At 42.5% G+C, this 24,009-nt stretch overlaps 1 protein-coding gene across 2 annotated transcripts in view; it reads right to left on the bottom strand.

Moving 5' to 3' along the window:
• LRIG1 (leucine rich repeats and immunoglobulin like domains 1) overlaps window positions 1–21,815 on the bottom strand; it is a 143,928-nt gene extending 122,113 nt beyond the window's left edge. For both annotated transcript variants that reach the window (XM_063122049.1, XM_063122050.1), the window contains exon 1: window positions 21,511–21,815. In XM_063122049.1, coding sequence (XP_062978119.1) covers window positions 21,511–21,725 — 215 coding nt within the window. In that variant the 5' untranslated portion in view covers window positions 21,726–21,815. The remainder of the gene's footprint in view (window positions 1–21,510) is intronic.
• Window positions 21,816–24,009: the final 2,194 nt, after the last annotated feature.

The following is a 24,009-nucleotide window of genomic DNA, read 5'->3' as shown; positions in this document are numbered from 1 at the left end:
AGTAACATGCTACATTTGCCACTGTGGAAGGCAACCATACACATACAAATGAAAGACTGTCAAAGTGAGTCTAAAAATGTCCCTGAAAAAGCTGGCCTGGGACTGGGGAGGAGAAGGAAAGAAGACACTGACTTCTGCTATCAGCCAGGGGAACCAGGGCCACTGGGAGGCTGCACCCGCTGCTTCCCAGGTACGACATCAAGCCAAGGGGGAGGCCAACCTGGACCATCCATTGGCCAGAGAAGGAACAGCTGCAGGGAGCTGCCTTTCACTTCCCTGCCAGAAAGAACACTCAGCTGCAAGCCTCTGACAGGTGCCCTGTTGGGACTGCAGAAACAAAGGGAAGAAACACCCTGGACCGATCCATTGGCCAAAGGAACAAGATCTGCCCATTGCACTTCAGGGCAAGAACACCAGCAAGGGAAGATCAGCCTGACCCTATCGGGAGAAAACTGCTTACTTAAAGTTCACGACATTGCTCTAGTCTTAGAAAACTGATCTCTCTCCTCTCCTTTTTTCCCCTCCACTCCCCCACTTCCCTTGTGCATCTTTAGTTTTTAAGCATGATGACAGAGCCTGTCTTTCTCTTTTATTATTGTCTCCTAAAGTGAGTCACTTAGGAGACAAATAATAACTGTCTGGAAAAAAAGGGCAAAAATATGGCAAATAAATAAAGATGCACGCAGCTCCTCCAGTACAAGAGATAACTGGACTACTATGTCCCCTCGTCTCTCTCCCCAGCAGACCCGTGAGCAAAATAACTTAGGAGTTCAATCCTATGCATGTTGAGAAAAAGGTCCTTCCACTGCCATCGTGGCCGGCCCTAGTATTAGACAGAGTAAAGCAGCTGCCTCAAGTGACAGATGCTGAAGGATGTGGGAAGGAAACAGCAGCTTCTCACCCCCAACCCCGTGCTGTTCCTCCTGAGCCCAACAGTATTTCACTTTTTCTTGGAGGACAGAGCTTGTGTATGCTACATGATCTACCCTGTGCTCCTTAAACTAGCTTGCTACTCTCAGGTACAGTGACCTGTCCCTGGATAGTGTTGTAGATTCAACTGCCAGTCTAACGGACTTCTGTATGTGAAATGGTGCGGTGGAAGGCAGGGGGTGGGGAGGAAAGAGAGAGAGAGTCGTGTCCTCCACCTCAAGACAGCAAAGTGTCTTTGGCCACCCAATAATGGATAAGGGACGCCCATGCAGAAAATAATGGATAAGGGACGCCCATGCAGAATTCTTCCATATTTAGCATGCTCTTGAAATTAGCAGAACTCTAAAGGCACTAATACGTGTGCGACGCCACCGCCTCACACACAAGGCTTTGACGCACACACCTCCCTCAGGCTAAGCACCACCACTTAAATACCGGAGGAAGGGGTAAAAAGAAAAGCATAACCTTTCCCTTACAGCAGAGGGAAAAGGTAAGGACATTTGGAAAAGGCTTTTCTGTGAATATACCAGGCTGAAGGTTTAATGTAAAGTGTTTATTTATGAACCAATAGAGCAGGAGACACACACAAACTACACGTGGTTTTATGATAGCAAAATAAAGAAAATGTTTATTGTTGTTTACAGTTCTTAGTTCCTTCAAATTCTGTTATACTGGTAATAACAACTCTAATAATAATAATCCTTAGTCCTTATGACCTTATTTTCACTCACTCCTCACACAACTCCTGACAAGAAATCACACAGCTAAACACATCTACCCTCCAAACCCAATTATCCGCCAAACCACTCAGCTCCCCCATATCTATACTCCTCCCCCCTTTCCACAGCATCACTAGCCACACCCACTCAGTCCAACGTTCTGTACTCTCTGGACATACTCATCCGGACATATCTAAGGGAACAGAACTGTGTGTAAGATAACGTGTTTTATTGCTGCTCTATTTTGCTTAATGTGTTAACTTGTCCTACCGTTTCAACAGTTTTAATCAGTTTTAATGTTTTAATGTTTTTAATGTCTTTAATGTTTTATGATGTTGTGATGGCCTTTGGCTACAAACAATAAAGAATGATAATGATGATGATGATGATGGTGAGTAACACCACAACTTGGCTATACAGTGAATAGCCATAGGTGAAATGTACATTTATGGTAGCCAGGGCCAAATCCAGCACTCCAGTCACTGGCTCTTGTTCTGAGCCAACTCACCCTAATGTATTCAGGAAGTATGCAAAAACCTCGAACCTAGGCATTACTCTCAGAATGCTAAACGTTTGCCCGGCAAACACAACCTCTCTGCGTAAGAAATGCCTGCACTATAGGCAAAAGGAAATCGTACCATTTCTCGGAAATGGCTTCAAAGTAAAATCCTACCTTTTAAAATATGGGGAGGGAATCAAAATGTAGAAATGAGGATTATTTTCTGTTTAGCAAGAGGACTTCACAAGCAGCTGAAAGTCAAATATCACCCAAAAATCACATTTTCCCAGCTGGGTTTCCTTACCTTGCCAGGAAAACCTTGTGTGCCTAGCAAGGTTGGTGGGCTTGGCATGAACCATTCTATGGAGAGGCAAGATTGAAACAGACTAATAGGGACTTGTTTCCTAAATTTTTCACTTTTGTGGCTCAGGCTTTTCAACTAATCCCTCCAAAGATAGCTTTATATTTGCTGCAGTACATTCCCTTTTTCTTCAACAACTGTCCTTAATTCAATATAAAGATCAGCTTTCTCCTCAACATATACTAAAGATCAGAGTCTTGTACTGTGTCAACAAGGAGTAATTGCCATCCTCTGGTTCTGTATTTGCATTCACTAAGTACCTTTCCAAACAACAGAAAAACAACGGGTTCTTCTGCCATTACACTAGTAATAGGACCAAGCCTTACATAATAGGAAACTATTTTATCACTGCAAAATAGATACGGACAAAGGATTCTTTTAAAGTATCTTCACCTTTTCACTGAATTTTGCTTGTTTTAAATATGGGGATCTATATACTCCAGAGCCGGAAGTGGGGAAAGTAGAAGCCACAATTATTATTTTTTAAAAGAAAGGGTTTATGAAATGGTGGCAGACTGCAACCAAGGAAAGGGGTAGCATGTTTTCTAAATTCTCAAGAGAAAATTAAATATTTTTTAAAATCTTTGTAAAACTCTAAGAGTTAATTTGGAGAAGAAAAGGTGTTTCTCATTGCATTAACCAAGAGACATGCTGCAACAACTATTTCCCATATGCTCAAAAGTGCAACAGATACACTAGGTAAGGTGTGGAAGAATACTGAATTTTCCCAATAAAAACATATTGCTGATTAAATGCTGGGGAAATTCAATTCTCCCACAGATTCACTAGCTAAAGGGCAGACACTCCTGGAAATGACCACATATCTGCTGCATATTTATTACGCAATAAAGCAATTATTTGGAAAGGCTATAATGTGGACTAGATTCTGCAATTCACCCACAAGTATGCATTGCAAAGGTGACAAATCCATCAGTTTACCCATTCTTTAGCTGTAAAGGCTGCAAGTTTGGCAGTGTGATTAAAGGAATTTAAAGAGTTACGACTGAGGTTTAATCTGAACTTGGGAACCCCTTTTCAACCCTGGAATTTACAATATGATATAGTAATGAAGAGCAGAACCTCTGAGGAAGGACAGGTGCTTTGGGCCTGCTTTACATGCATGCATATGTTCCCATGCAATGCCCAAGAAAGTGACATGTTTCATTCCCATGACTTGAAACATCTACATTCAGACTCCAGCTCTGTGTAATGAACAGGAAGTGCAATTTGGTACACGATGCAAATTATGAAGAAGGGCATATCATTACTCAGTAGTAGAAGTTTAAAAGGAGGGAACTTTTCTATTCTGGTTTGGAGCTGTTCTCTGTGGTCCGAGATCTAACCAGCAACGTGCTATGTGGCTCTTCCAAAACAAACATATTACATGATGGGGGTAGTAATGTTCCTGCTTTACAGCTGACATGCTCCAGTAGCCACAAAGCCACCCAAACAAGTGGAAGCAAAGGAATTCCGTGCTGGATGTCTGGAAAAATAAACAGATCCCACACAAGTCGAGGGAGGAAAACGTTCTGAGGGAATCTGGGATGCAGCAGACAAATTTACCAAACAGCATTTCAGAGCACATTACCATTCTTTTTTTCATTAAAAAAAAAATCAAAATGACGCTGACTCCTCACATCACAAAGACACACACCACCACCACTCCTTAGCTTGATCCTTGGGTGGGGAAATGCTGCATTGCAGCAAGCTGCTGTTCAAAATGCTACATTATTTTTACACCTCAAAACTAAACACCTTTATTGGAGAAGAACTTCTGTTGATTTCAACTTACTCCATGTCTGTGGAGGCTAGTGGGCTCCGACATCAGGGTGGTGGTGAATCTACTCCGAGTTTCAGTAAGAACGCTAAAGGAGCAATCCAAGATGCTGTGACTGGTTCTGACAGAAACTCAAGAGTGTATTCACCACCCCACTAACATCAGAAACACCAGCCTCCACTGTTCTATAAGGTGCTGAAGGAGGTTTTCCTCAGGACCGCAGCCCCAGAAAAAAGGGTTACATTCCCACCCCCTAACTGCCTGATGCAATATCAACAGTTCAGCCTCTCCCCCAGGCTGGTGGGTGCTATTTGCATTTTTTAAAAATTGCATATTAAATGTAAAGACACATTTAAGGTTGAATCTTGTGTAGTCATAGGAACATCTATACTGAAACAGACCAAGGGTCTATCTAGTCCCAGTGGTCAACCAGATGCCTGTGGGAAGCCTATAAGTAGGATATGAGTGCAGTAACATCCTCACAGTCTGCAACTGGTATACGAAGACATACTGCCCTCGATGCTGGAGCTAATATATAGTAGCCACTGATAGTCCGTTTTATCAAGTTTTTACCCACACTACCATAAGTTGTCTTTGCAAGTCACACACTTGTTCGTTTTTGGGGGGAGGGGAGGGAACAGAGAGATGTTCACATTCAAAGGAATCCACAGCTGCCAGCAGATTCTTCAGTAGGCTGTATAGATTGCGACACAATAGTGAGCACATTATATTAATAGTGAGCACACTATGGCTTGGATCCAGACTTAAGTCATGCTTTCAGCAGACCACTGAAATAATTGGGACGTTATTTTATTTATTTATTTATTTTTGCATTGATATCCCGGCTTTTTTCTTCCAAGGAACCCAAGGCGGCATATACATAATCCTCCTCCTCTCCACTTTATCCTCACAACAACCCTGTGAGATAGGCTGGGCTGAGAGTCTGTGACTGGCCCAAAGTCACCCAGTGGGTTTCCATACCTGAGTGGGGACTAGAATCCAGATCTTCCGACTCCCAGTCCATCACTTTAGCCACTACACCACACTGGCTCTCTCATTAAGTTAGTTATGACTACCTTATCCCAATTGATTTCAATGGGTCAACTCAAAGCATGTCTAAGTCTGGATTCAACTCTACATTAACAAAGAACGATAATTGTAAAGAGCAACTAGGTCTTGAAATGATGGAGCAGGTGGAAGTTCCCAGAGCCACAAGAGGTCGGAAGAATTCAGGAAGCCATACAGGAAGCAATTGAAAATTATGAGACAAAGGAACTTCCCCACTGCACTTCCATGAATTCAGAAATGAAGGAGTCTGTGCAGTGAATGCTTTTGTTCATACTAAATATGCCCTTTAAACTTTCTTTAAATTTTGACAAGCTGGGATGGGCACAATGGTACATGCTTCGTGTACAAAAGGCCCTAGGTTCAATCACTGGCATCTTATATGCTGCTAAACCAATGAGACTAACCTATCAGGGCTGTTTTCACATAACAGTGGCATTTGGTGGCAAATACTGGGTTAATTGACGCAGGAATTGCAAGGACTTGTCTCACACACAAGCCACTTAAAATTTGCAGCAACAACCTACAAATACCCCATTCATAGATTGCTAGAGTGATGGTTGGGTTGTTTAACCCATGAATAACCCAGAGTTAACCTAAGAACTTTGGTTAAGTAGGGTAACTTGGGGTTGTTTAACCTATGAACCATTCAAAAAGTCCAGGTTTGAATGTCACATTAGCAAACTATTTCTAGGTTGTTGCTGCAAATTAGAAGCAGCTCAGACAGGCACATGTCTCCACAAATCTTGGGTTAATTAAACCATGATTTGCTACTGAATGCCACCATTATGTGGGAATTAGGTCATTTAGACTTGTTCATAGATGTGAGCACTGAGGCTGCTGGTTAAGTCTTCTAGCTATTTTCTCCTGCTGCCATACCCTCACTGGAAGACTCCTTTTCAGAGGAGGAGCTAGAGCTCCCACAGACAACTAACACTGACAAACAGCCCATGCCAGATGAGGAGGAGCAGCCTGGGTCCTTGAAGGACAGGGCTACTAGTCTATCCCTGCAAGACGAGAGGAACTCTGAGACAGAGGCTGAGCAACTCTCTAGTGCCCAAGAGCAGTGGTGTCTGAAGAGGCAGGCCAGAACAACCCCTATGAGAAAAAATGCCCATTTAGAAAGAAAGGTTCCTCATGAGTTCCTCTCCTCATGAGGACAACTTCTTCAACAAGCCTCTAATGTAATGCAGCTGAGTCCTGGGTGGTCCTCTTGAAGCTCCAACTTATAAACTCTCAGTTGAAACCTGCTGTTTGCTGGAATATCTTTAACCCAATTTCTTTAAACCTTGCTTTTGCATCTCGTGTGCTGCTGAATCCTGGACTCCTGATAAGACCCTGCTTTTGGCCAGCCCTTTTTTCCTGGACTGGTAACGCTGTGCTTCAGCCTTTTGCTTGCTTTACCGATTTTGCTAAATGGATTTACCCCTACTTTCCCCCAAAGATGATTCAGCCAGAGCCCAACACCTGCTGACCCAGAGAAGTGGGGGGGGGGGGGGGGAGAAACCAGCTTGCATCTTCAAAAGCAGTTTCCACCCACTGGTTCTAGTCCTGTCCCCTAGAGCAGCTGAGAACAAGTCTGCTACAGCTTCTGCATGACAGGCTGTCAAGTATTTGAAGATGGCTATCATATTTCCCCTTCATCTTTTCTTTTCCGGGCTGAACATACCCAGCTCTTGCAACTGTTCCTCATAGGACTCACTATCCTGGCCGCCTTCCTCTGGACACGCTTCAGTGTGTCAATGCCGTTCTTATAATGTGGCACCCAGAAGTGGACACGGCTTCTGCACTGATCCTGCATACCCAGCCACTAACCCTGCACTGCTGAGGAACAGTCACTGTTTCAAATGGCTTAAGAAATGTTCAAGCTTCACTTGAAGCTCAGCGGCCCTCTGGACAGTTATGTTAAGCAGTAGCCAAGAGACAATTTCCATCTACACCACTCATGACACCTTGCACATGCTAAAAATTTAATCCTCTTGACATCCTTGGAAGTCGGACTGGACTCTTTGGTTCATGTTTAGAACAACCTTTTTTCATGTGCCTTCTACAATAGCATGAAGGCAGGCTTCTGCTAGCACACAAAATGAAGTGATCCAAGGAAAAATAAAGGCAGAGAAGCTATATGACGCCAACCTTGGTACATTATGTTTCTGAAGTACAGCTTCTAAATGAAGAGACCTATGTGTGCCTTATCGTTGGACAGCATCAATTTCTGCTAAATCTGTAGATATTAAGGCATAATCCAAACGGAATCTGCTGTTCAACTAATTTTATTTCCCCCATTCTCCCCAAAACTTAATTGCACTTGCTTATTTAAATATCTTTTTTTCTGTTTCAGAGAACATCCTTGTATTGTTTCAAGATTGCCCAGATACAAATACCACAAACACACGACTAGCTACAAAGAGAGAGGATTTGGCAAACAGTTCAAAGAATATTGTATGTTTTGCTTACATTTTCTGGAATTTAACAAGTGTTCCTGTATAGTCAGAACAAATGAAATACAAGTACTTGTCGAATCAGAACCAATGACTTTTAGCAACATAAAAAAAGATACCATGACACAGACGGAATTTACATTGCTTTAGGCAGTGTTTGAGTTGAGACCTGCTATCCTGCATAACTCCAAGGGAATAAAAGAGATAAACACGATCCAAATTATTTGAGGAAACCCTGATCAAAGCACTGTGTTCTGGAGCAGAACTGCGAAACCATCACCACCAGGAAAAATTGGACCATAATAAAATAGAGTGTTAAAGATGATGGCATTTATAATAGCAAAAAGCTACAAAATTGGATTTCAAGAAAGCCACTTTGTACTTTGCTTCACAAACGGAGATGAAAGGACCAAAAAAACCCACCAATTATTTGTCAACAGCCAGCCGCTTTTGAAATCTTGCAAGCTGGAAAAGTTAAGAATCAGGAAAATAATGGTGTGAACCAAATACTGATGTGAGCTAAAGCAGATTGAGTGTTATTCTTTTATCAAACATCCAATCTCCAAACAGACTGGAAAACTGTTTTTGAAACTTAACTACCCTATTTCTTCGATTCTAAGATGCACTTTTTTCCCATATAAACATCTCTAAAAATGGGGTGCGTCTTAGAATCGTGGGTGTGCCTTAGGGTTTTTTTTTTCTGTTGGTGGTACTGAAATTAGTGTGTGTCTTACAATCGATGGCGTCTTACAATTGAAGAAATACGGTAGTATGTTTCAAAAGCAGTATGTGATTTGGCATTGGGATAGGCATTAAATGTTCAAATTAAAGTAATTAAGGAATTTCACTGGGCTAATGCAAGCTCCTCACATGAGCCTAAGCAGCTCTTTGGATCACAGCAACAGTGTGTTGTTCATATACTTCCAAGCCGATAGAAGAGCACTCCACAATGCAAACACTTATGTAAGCAGAAGAATAGAGAAACAGGTACAGCACATGCCTTGCACGCAGAAGATCCCTGGTTCAATTTTTAGTGGCTCCTGGGGAACTGGAAAAACTCCTGCCTGAAATCCTGGACAGCCCCTGCCAGTCAATGTCAACAGTAATGATCTAGATGATTCAGTAGAAAGCAGCTTAATATTTCGCCTATTATGGCAAGTGGGACACATTCAGGTGTAAAGGCTGGCAAAACTCAATTTGCAAGATTGTGGAGAAGGGAGTGGGAAGCAGTGCTCAGCCTTGATTGGCTAGAATTCAGCACTGCACACATTCTTCCATCTACCTGCAAACTTCATTGGGTACAACTTCATCAAATCAAGTGCACTTTGCAAGGTTCACTATAGATCCTAACTCTGTTTGGTTTTAAGCAAGGATGGTTAACACACTCCGAAAGCTCTTTGCAACTGAATAGTTTAAAATCTGCACAACTAAATACCGGTTCAAGGGACCTATGCACATAGACACCAAGCATTTTTAAACGGCCTAGAATATTCACCCCCATCACAGCCCCAGTAGATTCAGTCATTGATTCACACCAACAAAAAAGCCAGGCCATTTAAATGCAAACTTGTGCAAGACAAGTCAGCTTTCAGTGGCTCAGGCCATCTGGGCTGCGTACTAAATTCCACCCAGTGCCAGTTTTCTTCTATTTTTCCTTTGCTGGCCAATGAAATTAGCTTCTCAGACACATACATGCACAAGAAGGACGAGGCAGCAATGTTTGGACAACTGGAAGACATTTGAGGGGTTATATTTCACAGGGCCTCCAACCAGGCTAGTTTCCTATGATATCCATTTTATTACCCCTGATAGCATTTGCAGACCACCAGCTCCCTAATCTGTTATACCTTCCACTGTCTCTTCTCTATGGCAGGGAAGCAAGAGGGGGTAAATTTGACTGTCCATGCATCTGCCACCCTGGTATGCTAAATAAGCAAAACAAAAACACATTGATCATCTTTAATAACAGGAACAGTTATAGTTGCACAGAGAGAGAGAGAGAGAGAGAGAGAGAGAGAATTGCAAAATGCTAGCCCTTTTTTAAAATAAATAAATAAAAGCATCCCCAATTTAGAAACACAAAAAAGATCACTCCAGCTTTGTAATGCCACAAAACCAGATAACTTAAATATGACATGCCTAGATCCGAAAATTGCTACCAAAAGGGATCATTGCAATAAAAATAAAAGCAATTTCACTGCTCTCATTTATCCCCACAAGCCTATGAAGTTGGGTCATTAATAGCCACATTAATATCCTGTGGGGAACCGAGGGAAATTCACTTTTATTACATTTCTATCCCACCCTTTCTCCAAGGAGATTGGACTGGTATGCATGGATGTTATCCTATTTCATCCTAAAAAGCCTGTGGGTTGTTAGGCTAGGAGACAGTGACTGGCCCACGGGGTCTTGGTCATGCTTAAGTTTAGGTTTAAACAAGCAAGTGTATGGTTAAAATCGATTTGAATCCATTCCCAGTTCTATCCAAGCCAACTGCAATGTAGTAGCCATTGGATCTGTTTGCTCTTTTCATGTAACCAAACAGAATGCTCATATGGAATAAATTAGGCACCATGCTGAGTTATCAATAATATGGGGCTATTCACACAACATGTGAACCCATTGGTTGAGGTGGGTTGTTTTGAACCATGGGTTAGCGTGTTAACCATGCAGTGTGGCATTATTTCTCGTTCAAGCCATCTTAAGAACCCATGGTTGGTTCCTGGGTTGTTCAGGGAGGTTAACAATCCACACTGCATGGTTAACATGACACCCTGGCTGCATTCAGACAATACGATAACCTGCCCTATGGAAAATGTGCTGCATTCAGACAACACACTAACCCACTGTTTAACAAACAAGTCATGGTTAAAACAACCATGGGTTACCATGCTGGGTGAACAGCCTTTCTGTCTTTCGTTGGGGTGAACTGCTTGGGACAGGAACAGATCTTCAGTGCACTTGGACAGGACAATAGCTAGAAGAAGCACATGACCATAGACAAACACAATTTGGGGTGAAATAACTCAAGACATATTAGCAATTCATAATAGAACAGCTTCTTGCTATCATTAAACTGTATGTTTCATTAGCACTAACCAGCAATGGAACTATTTGCACTTTATCAGAAGCAGCTTAGTAAAGAACAGGCCCATTTGCTTACCATGCACAATTTTCACAGCACAACTAAATTTAGAAACCTTGGCTAATCCTTGGTTAAGTGTAGGAAAATTCTTACATAAGAACATAAGAAGTTATATTACTCCTACTTTTCAAATGATAGCTAAAGCAGAGAAGTTACCTGAGTTACTCTGGACTCTAGAATGAAGGATGAAGAAGCACTCTTCAGAAAAATGGCCTTCAACTTTTCTACACTCAGGAGCCACCTTTAGCCCAGTTTTGCAATATGCTCAGAGAAGATACTATCTACTAAAGTTTTTACTAGCCCAGTGGCCTAGCCATATCTGGAATTCACTTGCAGGCTAAAAGTATTAACAGTCAACGTTTGAAAAGATTTTCTGGTTGGAGTCCTGGAAGCCATTCTCACCACATGAGACAAGACAAGTAGCTGTTTAAAATTCTGCTTTAATCCCAGCTTGAAATATGAGACTCCATTTTAAATCACCCCCCCCCCATACCTTTTTGTTTCCTTTCCCTTTCTTCCAAAAAGTAGATATGTGACCAGCTTAAGGTCAGGGTGCAATCCACTACCTCGAGATCAATCTTCTTTTTTTTATTACTTTTTTTTTTAAGGAACACAGCAAAAATTAACAAGCTAAAATAAAGACCAAAACTAGGGCTCAGGTTTTACATTTTCTCCATCTTTCAATGAGCCCTTGGGGGTTCTAGTTTGCTGCAAAAGCAACAGATCTTAAGAGACCTCTCTGAACCATCCAAAACTAGAATTCCCACATTTACTTCGTTGGAGTCTTTTCGGTTTTGTACAGGAGATACTTCTAAACATATCAGTTCAAACTTAAAAGTTCTGGGTGCAAGACTATTCAGCTGGGTTAAAATCGCAACTTTTTTTTTCATCCCCTTCTCAGCAGCACTGAACATTTCCACATGCTGAAACTAACGCATTTATAAGAACAAAGATACTATGGGTTGTGCTAGTATGCGTGAGAACAATTCATTTCTCCATGCCCATAAGGACGGCTGTTTTGCTGTCCTGGAAATGTGTCCTTCACCCCTACTACTCCGCCCCCAACTCTCTATCACGCAGGCCCATTCATCCTCCACCTTTCAAACTTCTCCTTTTGTATGTGGTTCTGAATATTAACACTATCTATTGAGCTGCAGCTCTCTTTGTATGTGGCCCTTGTGTTTCAAATTGCACTCACTGGGGGAGGAAAAGCAAGCCTGGTTAAAAGCCCCAAACAATTTTCCCAAGAGGAAGGGAGATCCTGAGGATTTTGCTTTGGGGTCTTGAAGTCCTTCAATTTGAATGACACTTCAGAAAGCACCAACAAGAGCTATTCAGAGAGCACAATTAATAGAGACATAAGTAACTACCTTTCACAATTGCTGATAATCTATAGAAATGCGCATTGGCATTCTAGCAGAGCCTTTCATAACTCCTTGGTATCCCATCTGACTGGACAGGCCTAGCCTGTGTCCCAAATCATCTCTACAACAGCAAGGGCCTCATTAAACCACAGTCTCTGGGGAACAGGGAAAGCTAATCAAAGCATGCCAAAACCTGTGAATGCTTCTGAAGGGAAAGGACAAAGCACACATACACTGGAATGACAAGCGAGGCTGCTAATTAAAACAAAAGTTGCTGTTCTAAAAGCGCCTTAGTACTACTAGAGCACATACACATTCACAGTAGAAAAAGCTTTCAGCCCTTAGAGTTATGAGGAAGCTGAATCTGTAACAAATACAAAATCTAACTTTGCAAATTTCTCCCCAAAACAAGTGTGAGAATACTCTGCACTTAAGCCTCCTGATTGGCTGGTTCCGTCCCACCCTTGCAATCCACAGCAGATGTCAACAAGTGTCACAAATTATCACTACAAAACTTGGAAAAGTTACTGGTAGCGTAATCATGATTGAATTACTGCGGAAGTGAAGTTAGAAGGGCACAGTATAGGACCTCTCCTAAAAAAAAAGAGACAAACAACTTTTGCGGATGAAAAAAACTCACACAGAGGACTAAAATAAAGACTTGGAAATGCTATGACTTTAAATTTGTACTCTGTACATTTTCACAGACACAATGTGGGTACAAGAATGGTGTGTGTCTGATACAACTTGGATACCATAAAAGGGATTCAGTGTAGTATAGTTTACTTATCAGCATTTCCATTCAAATATTAGTGACACGTATACCTATCATTATGCATGCTATTGAGTCACAGCTACGCACTTAAGCTGTAATCAAAACCAGGCATCCTAGGAACAAGTATAATATAACTTACACAAGTTACTGATGTATTCTTGTTTAATTAAACTCATTCTCTGAAGGATCTGCAGGCTGCAATTCTATACACACTTACCTGAGAGTGAGTCCTACTGAACTCAATGGGGCTTACTTCTGAATAAACATGTATAGCAGTCTTTGCCAACATGGTGTGCCTTCAAATGTTTTGGACTTCAACTCCCATCAGCCCCAGCCAGCATGGCCAGTGATCAGGAATGCTGGGAAAGGCCGATATATAGAATTCCACTGGCAGTGTTCCATTTTCATCACAATCTCAGAAAACTGAGGAGTTGCAGAAATGTAAGAGTGAAAATGTCTCAGCACTCTCACATCCTCACCCGCTTCTTAAATTTGGGGTATTTCTAACTTCACTCTTAGAACAAAGGATGTTACAAGAAGACAGGTAGTAATCCATTTTAAAAGGCTCCTGGGTTCTCAAAATTAAGATGATAGTACTTTCATGTCCTGCTTAGCGGTTACACCAACATTCATGCCTGTCGCTGTAAATCAAGGCAAAAACTCCATTCAAGCCTCCCTGAACGTAACTTGGGGAAAGCTCTCATTCTCTAAGGCTCAGGGGGAAATTTAAGGTCCCTGACTTCAAGAGAAGCCTATGAAATATACACCCTGTTAAACCAATAGCAACAGTCCATCCATTTACATTGGCAAGCCCATAACTCACACTATAAGCCCACTACACACATTCAGACATGTTTAAAAAATGAGAAGTTATTCATATGGGAGCCATTCACACAAACAGTTCTGAATGTGTGGCAGGGAGGGGGAGGAGTAGGGAAAGGATCAGACAGCTAAGTCCTCCAGAACTTCGTTCCTCAAAAGAAGCATGTGAATCAACCCTTTTAAATGCCACAATCCTAGGAAAATGTACAAGGAAGTAAGCCTCACTGAACTCAATGGGGCTTGTCCCTTAGTAAACATGCTTAGGACCAGGCATGTGGGTGGGAAAAGTTTGGGGGGAGGGAAGTCCCAGAGCTTTATGGGTCCTTTAGATGGTGAACTGTACAAATTAGGAAGAATATATGACTACAGCTTCCTAACAAGAACAGCCCAGGATCATGCGGAAAAGCAGAGAGCAGGACGGTAGCTTCATAGAGCTTGCTGTGAAGGCAGTAACGTCTCAATGCTAAAAGTAAAAGAAGCGGGAAATGTTTTCAGAAGGAAGCATGGGTGAGGGTGAAGGGGAAGGGGGGTGGAACAGGAATCCTTATGCTCTCCTCAGTCCTGCTGAGCCAAACAATCCAGCCTTTGGAGATTACAGCGTATTCTCCGTTCCATTCCATTTGTTCAGCGACAATGAATAGGATTTAGGGGTATGAAGCCATAATTGCCAAGCTTGAGTGAGCTGCCTTCTCTCGCCTCTCTCTCGCCTCCATCCACAAGCACACACACAGGCTTACTTCCTTACTAGGGTCAGCTTTATCATTCTGTATTTTTTTTAAAAAAAATCCATTTCCTACTTTAAGGCTCATCAAAAGGTGCCTCAAAACTGCCTACCTATGCACCCACTGGGAGTACCAGTATCCTATGGAAATAAGCCAATTACTATGAAGTTGTTTAGCCACTCTGGCAGTCTTTTTGGCTAAAGGGGGGCATAAATGCTACAAATAAATACATTTTTAAAGTGTTAAACTAGCTTCCTCATCAATATGTCTGGTCCTGCTAAGGTCACCAGAGACTTACCTCCAGGTGACTGGGCATAGGACTGAGCCAAAGGATGCCATAGTAGGTCTGATCAAAGGTGTGTCTAGATGGGCCCTCTGTCCCTAAGAACAGGTGACTGGATACCCCCAACAGATCTCTGTAGTAGAGCACATTGCAAAGAGCTATACCCTACTGTTTGTCCCCAGAATCTGGTAACCATCAAACTGAAGCCTTCATGTTCAGAGGCAGTATAATCTGATAACCAAATTATACCGGCTGGGTTCACACAACACACCATGACTTACTGTATTGTCTGAATGCAGCAGGTTTTCCTCAGGGTGGGTTATTGTGCTGTCTGAATGCAACATATTTCCCGCAGTGTGGCTTGTTAACCATTCAGTGTGGATTACTTTTCTCGAACAAGCCACCTTGAGAATCCACGGCTTGTTGTTCAGGGTGGTTAACAAGCCACACTGCATGGCTAAAGAGCAATGGAAAATGTGCTATGTTCAGACAAAGTGATAACACACCCTGCAGAAAACATGCTGCATTGTGACAACACAATAACCCACCCTGCGGAAAATGTGCTGCAGTCTAACAACATGATAACTCACGGTTCAATGACAACCCACGCTGGGTGGGTTAGTGTGTTGTGTGAATCCAGCCACTGCCTGTGAATAGGGAGGCTTCATTTTTTTTATCCATCATGGTGAATAGCTATTAATAGCCTTACTTCCCACCCCGTGAATTTATCTAACTTTGGTACTGTATTTGCAGGGCACATCCTAACTACCAATGGACCGGCTTCAAAATATTGTCTCAAGTCCATCCCTCACCCCCATTTTGATGTTCATCACACTTTGCACCTGGCCTCTGTGGGCAACAAGCATTTTGTTTCCTATCCTCTGCAGTTCAGTTTTACACTGCGGATAATGTTCTAATGTAAATCATGCTTCAGACGTTTTATATCTTTTGATGTGTATCTTAGCTTCAAAGGCAGACACCAAGAAAGAAAGCACAGGGAGAGAAAGCCAAATGGCTGGCTAGGTTTAGATCCTCTTTTACCTTGCCAAACACACACAGAGCCATTGCCCCTTCCTCCCCAGCCACACGCAATGATGCTCAGTTTCAGAACCGCATGGAGTCTGACTGCAAAGCAAGCTACTCAGAGAGTAGTTGAAAGATCAAGTAGTCTTACGTAAGCATTCTTACCCACTGTACAGAAAGAGTACACAGTCCTTTCGCATGTACTAAGCACCATCTCCCAGAGGACTCTTTAAAAAGAACATTTCCCAGTACACATTAGCCAGACATTATTACATTATAATCCTTTTTTTACCCTTCCAAATCAATATGTATTTCTAAAAAAGGGTTTTGTTTTGTTTTTTAAAAAATAATCCTTTAAACTGTCTAGGAGGTCTTGGCAGCAACACAAGCAAGCAAGTTCATAAGATACAATGCTAGCACTGAAAGCGTTTGCTGGTATTTACAAAACATAAAATTGTCCCAAGTTAATTCTGTAGCTGTCACAAGACTTCAGTGAAAATATTTATTTAAAGTATTATTAGCAGTCTTCCGGGGATAGCAATGCTTTGTTGAATATATTTTATCTGCATTTATAAGACATTTCATATTGCTGATATGTATCTCAAGCTGTTGCAATAGAAGGCAGGGTGGGTTAGAAATTCAGTAAATCAATAAAGCCTAGACTTCAGCAGTACAATTCCAAGCATGTTTACTCATATGTCAGTTCCAGGGGCTTCAATGGGGTTACTCCCTTGTGAGCGTGCCTTACACTGCACAGCAAGTGGTTTTAGGTTCTCAAGAAGAGCGAGGGCAGACCTTCTTAAAGTTAATAAGCACTTGTTAGAAAGAGCTGCACCTCTCCACCAATCCATGGAGGTGGAATGGAAACACAGACCCCTTGATTCTCCACCTGAACATTATCCCAGTGAGCTATGTACCTTCCCACAAACATGAATGTTGAAACCACTAGAAACCAATGGAATAACTCCAGACTGGTTCTTTAAAAGTTTTCCTGGGGTTCTTTAAAGCACATCTTCATCTATTTCTATCAATCCACTTCTCCTAAAGTAAACTTTCCTGCATATAGGCTGCGATTGCACCACCCAAGTGGAGACATGGTACATTTGACATAGGTCTCAGCATTCAAAGGTTCAAAATTTTTATTAAAACTATTCTAGGCCTTGTGGCTGCAAAGATGCACTTTAAAAAATGCAATGGTAAAGAAGTATCAGAAGCTGAATCTGGAGGAGGAGGAGGGGTCGGGGGGGACACAGTACAAATTTCTGGAGCGGGTTCTTTTGCCAATCCCCATGATGAAAAGAAGCGGAAGAAAAGTTCCACAAAATAAGCAAATATTCACAGAATTCAGCATTTGGTTTTGTTTTTCTTCCTAAGTCAGAATAAACAAAACCCTGCCTAGAACCTGGGAAAGTTATCTTTGTTTCATTTAAGGCCTGTTCTGAGTTAATGCTTTGCACCCCTGGTATGGCTCTGGGTGAGAATAAATCCCATGTGCAAAAACATCATATTGGAATGTATTCTTCACACAAGTTGCTCAATAACAATGTCCTAAATATAAACTTGGATTCATAGTCATTTGGTCACCTGTGAACAGTGGCTAAAGTATCCCAAGCAGACCTAAGAGAACAAGGTTCAAATCCTCTACTCAAAGGCAAGGCTCACTGTCTGGCTTTTAGAAAGTTCCTATTTCGCAGCCAAACCTCAGCAGGCTCTAACAAATATAAAAGGTGAAAATGATATATTGTGGTCTGCAATGACAAGACAGAAAATAAAGTTAACCCAAAAATTTTTTGCCAGAACATTACATCTGTGCAATTTACAAAGCTTATTTCAAAATCCATCTCATAAATGCAAAACTGGCAGTGCCTGTCTTTTTTGAAAAAAGGGAAGCTATTTCCAAGTTGATAAACAATTTTAAGACACACGTTGTTCCAATTTACACAAGTTTTCCTTCATCTTCCATTCCAGCTTAGACTGAAAAAAGGGTGTGTGTTTATTTTAATTTTGTATGGACCAGGCTATTGCTGGAAAATCATAACAAAAATTAAAAGGTCCCAGGGTAGAAAGAAGAGAATTCAAATATACTTATTGATTTACAGAAAGCAGGAATAATGTGGTCACTTCTATTTAATGTACTTGAGCATATCCCTTGTGCATTGAAATGCAATTCAGTTTTAAGTATGAAGGTTTAAAACAGGCAACACCATTCTAAAACTACAAAATTCAGGGGGGAAATCAGCTGATGCCCATTTTATAATGCCATGATATCAGGCAATACTCCAAACTTTCTCTGCTGGAGATTTGCAGGAACAAAACTAACATGAGGATTTAGATCACATACAATTACTCTAAGGAAAACAGAATCCCATGACATCTTGAAGACTAACATATTTTGTGGGCTAGAGCCCACTTTCTCAAATACACAGGAGTGTTTAGGACTCATTCACAAAAGCTCATACCCCAATTAATGTGTTAACCTTCCATATGTCACAGGATTCTTACCTGCTATCATTATAAAAGTCTAGATGCTAGTTGTGGACCCATACTGGAGTTTTACTTCACAGAAAAGCCCTCCATACATTACACTAATTATAACCAGTAATCAAGTAAACATGGAAGATTTAACACCATTGGTTATATATCACTAGCACTGTAATTATTGTCAAAATACAGTTGGTATATTGAAGAGCAATAAAATGTCATCAAGATGTCTTCACATTGTAGCATTAGCTCTGAACTATTAAGCTTCTTAAATGGTGCACATGTACAATGAAAGAGAACAATGCAGGTTTAGAGATGGGAGATCCTTTAAAAAAAGTTTAGCAGATTATAAGAATTAGCTGAAGCAATGATCAGCGAATAATCACATTTGTGCTTAACACACTCAAAAGAGCAACAACCTGAAGAACTGTAGCAGAAGCTTGTTCTTCCAGCCAAGTTTAAATATACAATATATTCTATAAGAATCATATTCTAGACTCTTATATGTCTGTAAGGCACAGTGGTAAATAACTCCTGAGATAGTGATATAATTATTGCGGTGGTAAAGAAATTATACCCTAGAGACTGGCAACTCAATTATAATGACATCAACATGAATAAAAAATTCACACTGACACAGCATTCATGGTAGGTATAAAAACGAAACTGCATTAATTCTGTTTGTCCCTCCACACATTCATATAAGGGGAATTTAGCCTACACTGCACAGTGGTTTACATAAAATAAACAGAAGTGAACAGCAACCTAACAAGTGCAGAATTCTTCAAGAGCTTGAACTGAAGATAGAAATGTTAATATTTTCACCACCAATCTCTTTTCTGATAAACACACAATCCTTTGGCATTAGAAGTTTCAGGTTTATTTGGGTATCGAACTCTCAGTGGCAGAACTTCTTATTTTGATTTTTCAAAGTGGTACACACTCTGAAATATTTGGGCAGGCAATACATGTACACATATGTTTAGGCTGATCTGCAATGTGGTGGACAAATGAAGTGATTTTGTCCAAGTTCTTCTCCTAAGGTTGCCTGTATAAATACACCCTATTCTGTTAAGGTAATGCTGACATTTCTGAAGTTACAATGTATGTTAAACTGCTCTAACATCTTTAAGTAGAATACCACGCTCAATTTATGTATTCTTTCAACCCAAGTAGCTCTTTGCTAAAAGCGTTTTGCCGCAAGTAGATACCAGCTATCAGGATAAAGCAGTATGGAAAAATCAGTTTTCCTTGTACAATTTTTATAAGTTTAAAAAAGTAAATCTAACTTCTGATAACCCAAGATGGCTATAGGTAGTCAGATTATAGGAGCAGAACCTATTTACAGGTAATCTTTAATACTCTCTACTTTCTGACTGAATGAAGTGTGAGGATATTATTAGGCTTCATTTCACACCAAAGCACACATACTTCCAAGTGAATACTAGAATTCCTCAATGTGAGAGGAATTATGGGAATCTGAATACAAAAGTTAGTGAACATCACAGCAACCACAGGTTCGTTTGTCTATGTTTTAATACCTTAACCTCAAGTTGCTCACATGGGTCCCAATTCTGAAAGTCACATGAAATAAGCATTCTAATAGTAAGAGAGTTTCACAGAACTGTTCTTTCAGATAACAAGGGCCCACTGTGCAGCAACCCAAAGGGAAGTATTTGGCCTACATCTGCAAACCATTTGCCTCCCCACCCACCCACCCGCTCCAAAAAGAAAAAAAAATCATCTTTGTTTCCCCCACTACAGAATGCAGCTATTAATTCTTTTAAAAAACACAAGGAAGTGGGTCAAACAAGAAGTAAGATTATTCTTTGTCCTAAAGAGGAAAACAGCAACCTTTTATTCACAGCCCCTCCAACTTTCACCACTGAATTAGAGGTGAAACATGAGATATGCAATCCCACACAGAGCTGGGAGGAGAAGTTTAAGAACTAGTTCTGAATATCTGTGAAAAAAGCATAGGACATTTTTTTAAAAAAAAATGTATCTTAAATATCGAAGGGTGGGTGTTATATCACAATGTGCACACACCAAGATAACACAGCAGCTGTTTATACAGTGCGTTAGTTCTGTACCACTCACTCTGCAATCCCTAACTTCCTGATCTTGTGCACAGGATTCCTAAGAGTCTTGATAGTTCACAAGAGGAGGTCTTTCAGGGACTTAAACATGGGCTTTACTCACATACAGGAAGAGAGATAAATTGATTTTTTAATATTTTATGACAAGTGTAATTGTCTTACAGGTGTGACAGGAATACACAAAAAGGGACAATGACTATCTTCAGCCTGTCAGCCACTTTTAAAATGCTCAACTCAACTACTAAGCTGATTATTAGGTTCTTTTGGTTTGACAGCCCTCCCACGCTACAGACAGGTCTTACAGAACTAAAGGGATCCAGGATCTTGCAAAATACATGCCAATAAGCCCAATGAAAACTACACATGTACCTGACTGAACATGTGTTAGAAAAAACCCTGAAACTCTCTTCCCCGCAACTGTGCAATATACTCAGTGTAGAACACTACCTGCAACTTCAGTGACCATAATTTTAAAAACACTGCGAGTTCGCACACTGGGGCCCAGGGAAGTGAAGCTGTTTAGAAAAACACAGGCCCCACTGGCTGGATGGCAGAATTCCCATAAAAGCACACACACAACTTAATGATCAGGATGTGATGCTTCCCCTTTAAAAGGCTGGACATCTCTAACTACAAGGGGAATGAGCAGCCTCTATTCCCACTGGGATCTCTCCGCAAGGATATGAGAACGCTCTACCCCCAAAGGGATCTCGTAGTTAGTTGCTCAGCAACTAAGCTACAACTAGATCTTTCAATGAAGGGGGAAAATGCACGTTACATTAATCACAGGCTGCAAAGAATAAAGGAGTTAGAAACTGCTCTTCAAGAAAGGAAGGAAGAAAGAAAGAAAGCCAGGATATTTTATTCTCTGTGTGTGCATTTATATTTACATTTACACACACACACACACACACACAGAGAGAGAGAGAGAGAGAGAAAGAGAGGTCGTGCATTTTTCATATGGAAGAGGAAGAACTCTGACATTACAGAATCGAGAGACTTACAGATAAACTACCCAGGTGGGCAGGTCCTGAGGAACTTTTTCTAGCCCCCTACTGCTGCAATCCAGAAGGTCGCCACTACACGTACAGTCGGAGTCACAGAGCTGCCGCTCTAAACAGGACCCGAATCCCACGAACGTTTGGACAATCAAGAGCCAAGTCCAAAAGGCATCTGAAAACCGTAAGGACCCCAACTTTTCCCATCCCGGCAGCGCCATTTTGTATCCCGGATGAGAAGTGGGGACCAAAAGTACACTCGGAGTTGGTGGTGCCCCACGGGATTTTATTTCGTGGCTTTTGAGAAGTCAAACGAGTCCTGAAGTGTTTTCGTTTCCCCTCCGGCCCAGCTCTCTTGGCACCGTCTCTAGGCCTCCCTTGGCTAGACCATGGCAACTCCACCGAGTCCGCAGCAGCTCCTGGGGTTTCTCAGGGGCCGCTCTCGACTCTGCGGCGCGGCGGGGCTGGTTGCGGGGCGCAGCGGGAAAGCAGCCCAAGGCTGGCTCATCCAGAGACCCCAGTGCCACTGAGCAGGAGGAGAAGGCAGCCTGCCAGGATGAAGCCTCCGGAGCTCTTGGCACCGGCGCGAAGTCCTTAGAAGTCCTCTTCCTCCCCAGCGATCAGAGCTCGCGTAACAAACAAGGGTCTGGATCCGGAGGGAAGCTCCCGCGTCCCGTTCCACGGACGACCGAGCTTGTTGCTCTTCTTCTTGCTGCTGCCGCTGCTTCGACAACCCGACCAGAGGTCCAAGAAGGCTCGGCGTCCGCAGAAAGTTCCTCCGCCTTTTTCTCCCTCCTTCTCGGCAGCCTCCACTGCAAGAGCAGGACTGGGAGGTCTCAGAGCAGCACGGGTCGAACCGTGGCGGGGGGCTGCATCACCGCTGCTGCCCCGATGTCTGGTCTAGTCTGGTCCTTTTCTCCTCCTCCTCCTCCTCCCGGGGCTCAGACACCTTTCCCAAGCACGGGCAAAGCGGCTGCTTTATCTCCGCCTCCGCAACTTTCTCCCCTCTTGGCTTTCTCCGCCGGCCCCCTCCAACGCCTCCCGCTCCCGCCTCCCCTACTCAGCCCTAGCGCCCAATTCGAGCGTTGCCAGCCAAGCCGATTAGCGCGATCCTCTCGGGGCGCCCCCACAGCCAGCCGCCGTCTCCCGCCCCCCTCCACTTCTCCGTCCGCAAAACCACTTTCCAGCCCCCCAAGCGTCGCTTTCCCAACTCAAACCCACGTTGGACACATTGCAACATGTTCCATCCTCCTCCACCCCCCCCTTCCTCCGGCCCACCTTTCGCTCCCCATTGGCTGCTCCGCGTTCCACGGCGTGCCCGCGCGCCTGCCGATTGGACAGCCGGCCCTCCCCTCGTTTGGATACACAACGTTCCATTGAGGTTGACGAGCCGTCAATCAGAGGCGAGAGGTCCCGCCTCCCTTTCCCACCCAAGGTGTGAAAGCGGGAGACTCCCATTTCAACAGCCGCGTCTTAAAGGGGAAGCGCACACCGGGAGAGGAAGGCGAAAACACCGCCCTGCTTTCTCACACGTCGACCTGGTGTGGCTGAGATCCTGGCTTTTTAGCTGCAACGGCGGGACCCGCGAGGGAAACGTAAAGCCCGCGCATCTTCTTCGACTTAGAGCTTTATTACTTACGTCGAAGAATCTGGAGCAGCAATGAAAACAAGAGATTTCCAAAGACGCTGTGCAAAACAAAGGCAATGATGCAAACTAGCCAGCAATTGCCCGACGACACGAGCCAGTATATGGGAGGGAGCGAGGTGTTGGGAGCAGAGTAAAAAACCTGCAGGGCAGCATAACCACAAACGCTTATCCCAGAACACGTGTGTTGTTACTCTTTAAGGTGCCACAAGACTCTGTTGTTGTTGTTGGTTGTTGTCGTCGTCGTCAATAGAGTTGGCAAGCAGTGACTGCAGCCGTTTGCCTCCCCCAGCGCATTCTCAGCTGCTGCTTTCCTTTTCCCTCTCCGCTTCTGTAAAAAGTAGGGGAGGGCAGGGGAGCCAAGTTAATGGAGCATCTGCATTTTTCTGGGTCACTTAGGAAACATTTCTAAAGTTAGATCCTGCCCTTCAAATAAATAATATCCAGAGTGGCTTACACAACATTCAATTAAAAACATGTTTTTTAAAAAACCAAAAACAATTCTAAAGAGTCGACAACAGTGAACGCATCACATAACCAATTCAGATCTAGAGGGTTGAGTCGTTATTGTAAGTTTAATAATGGGGTTTCTGAGGGCCCAGTACAAACTAGTAATACAGGCTCCCTTCCACACATTTATCACAATCCCATCCCAAACCATTCTTGCCCAACAGTAGAGTACCCACAATGTAATAAAGGTAAGATGGTATTTTCTAGATGATCAGTCCATTTGCCTCTGCCATAGGGTGGCCATTTATGTTGCCATAAAGAGGAATGCATCACCAAAAAAAGGGGGAGGCACAGATTTGCATATGTTAAAACAGATAGGCCTTGTTCAGAAGACAGAAAGCCAAGCCATG

Source organism: Elgaria multicarinata, chromosome 3 (assembly GCF_023053635.1).
Source record: "Elgaria multicarinata webbii isolate HBS135686 ecotype San Diego chromosome 3, rElgMul1.1.pri, whole genome shotgun sequence".
In the NCBI taxonomy this organism is placed as follows: domain Eukaryota; kingdom Metazoa; phylum Chordata; class Lepidosauria; order Squamata; family Anguidae; genus Elgaria; species Elgaria multicarinata.
Note: the sequence above shows the minus strand (reverse complement) of the source record. Positions and strands in the feature narration are given on the sequence as shown.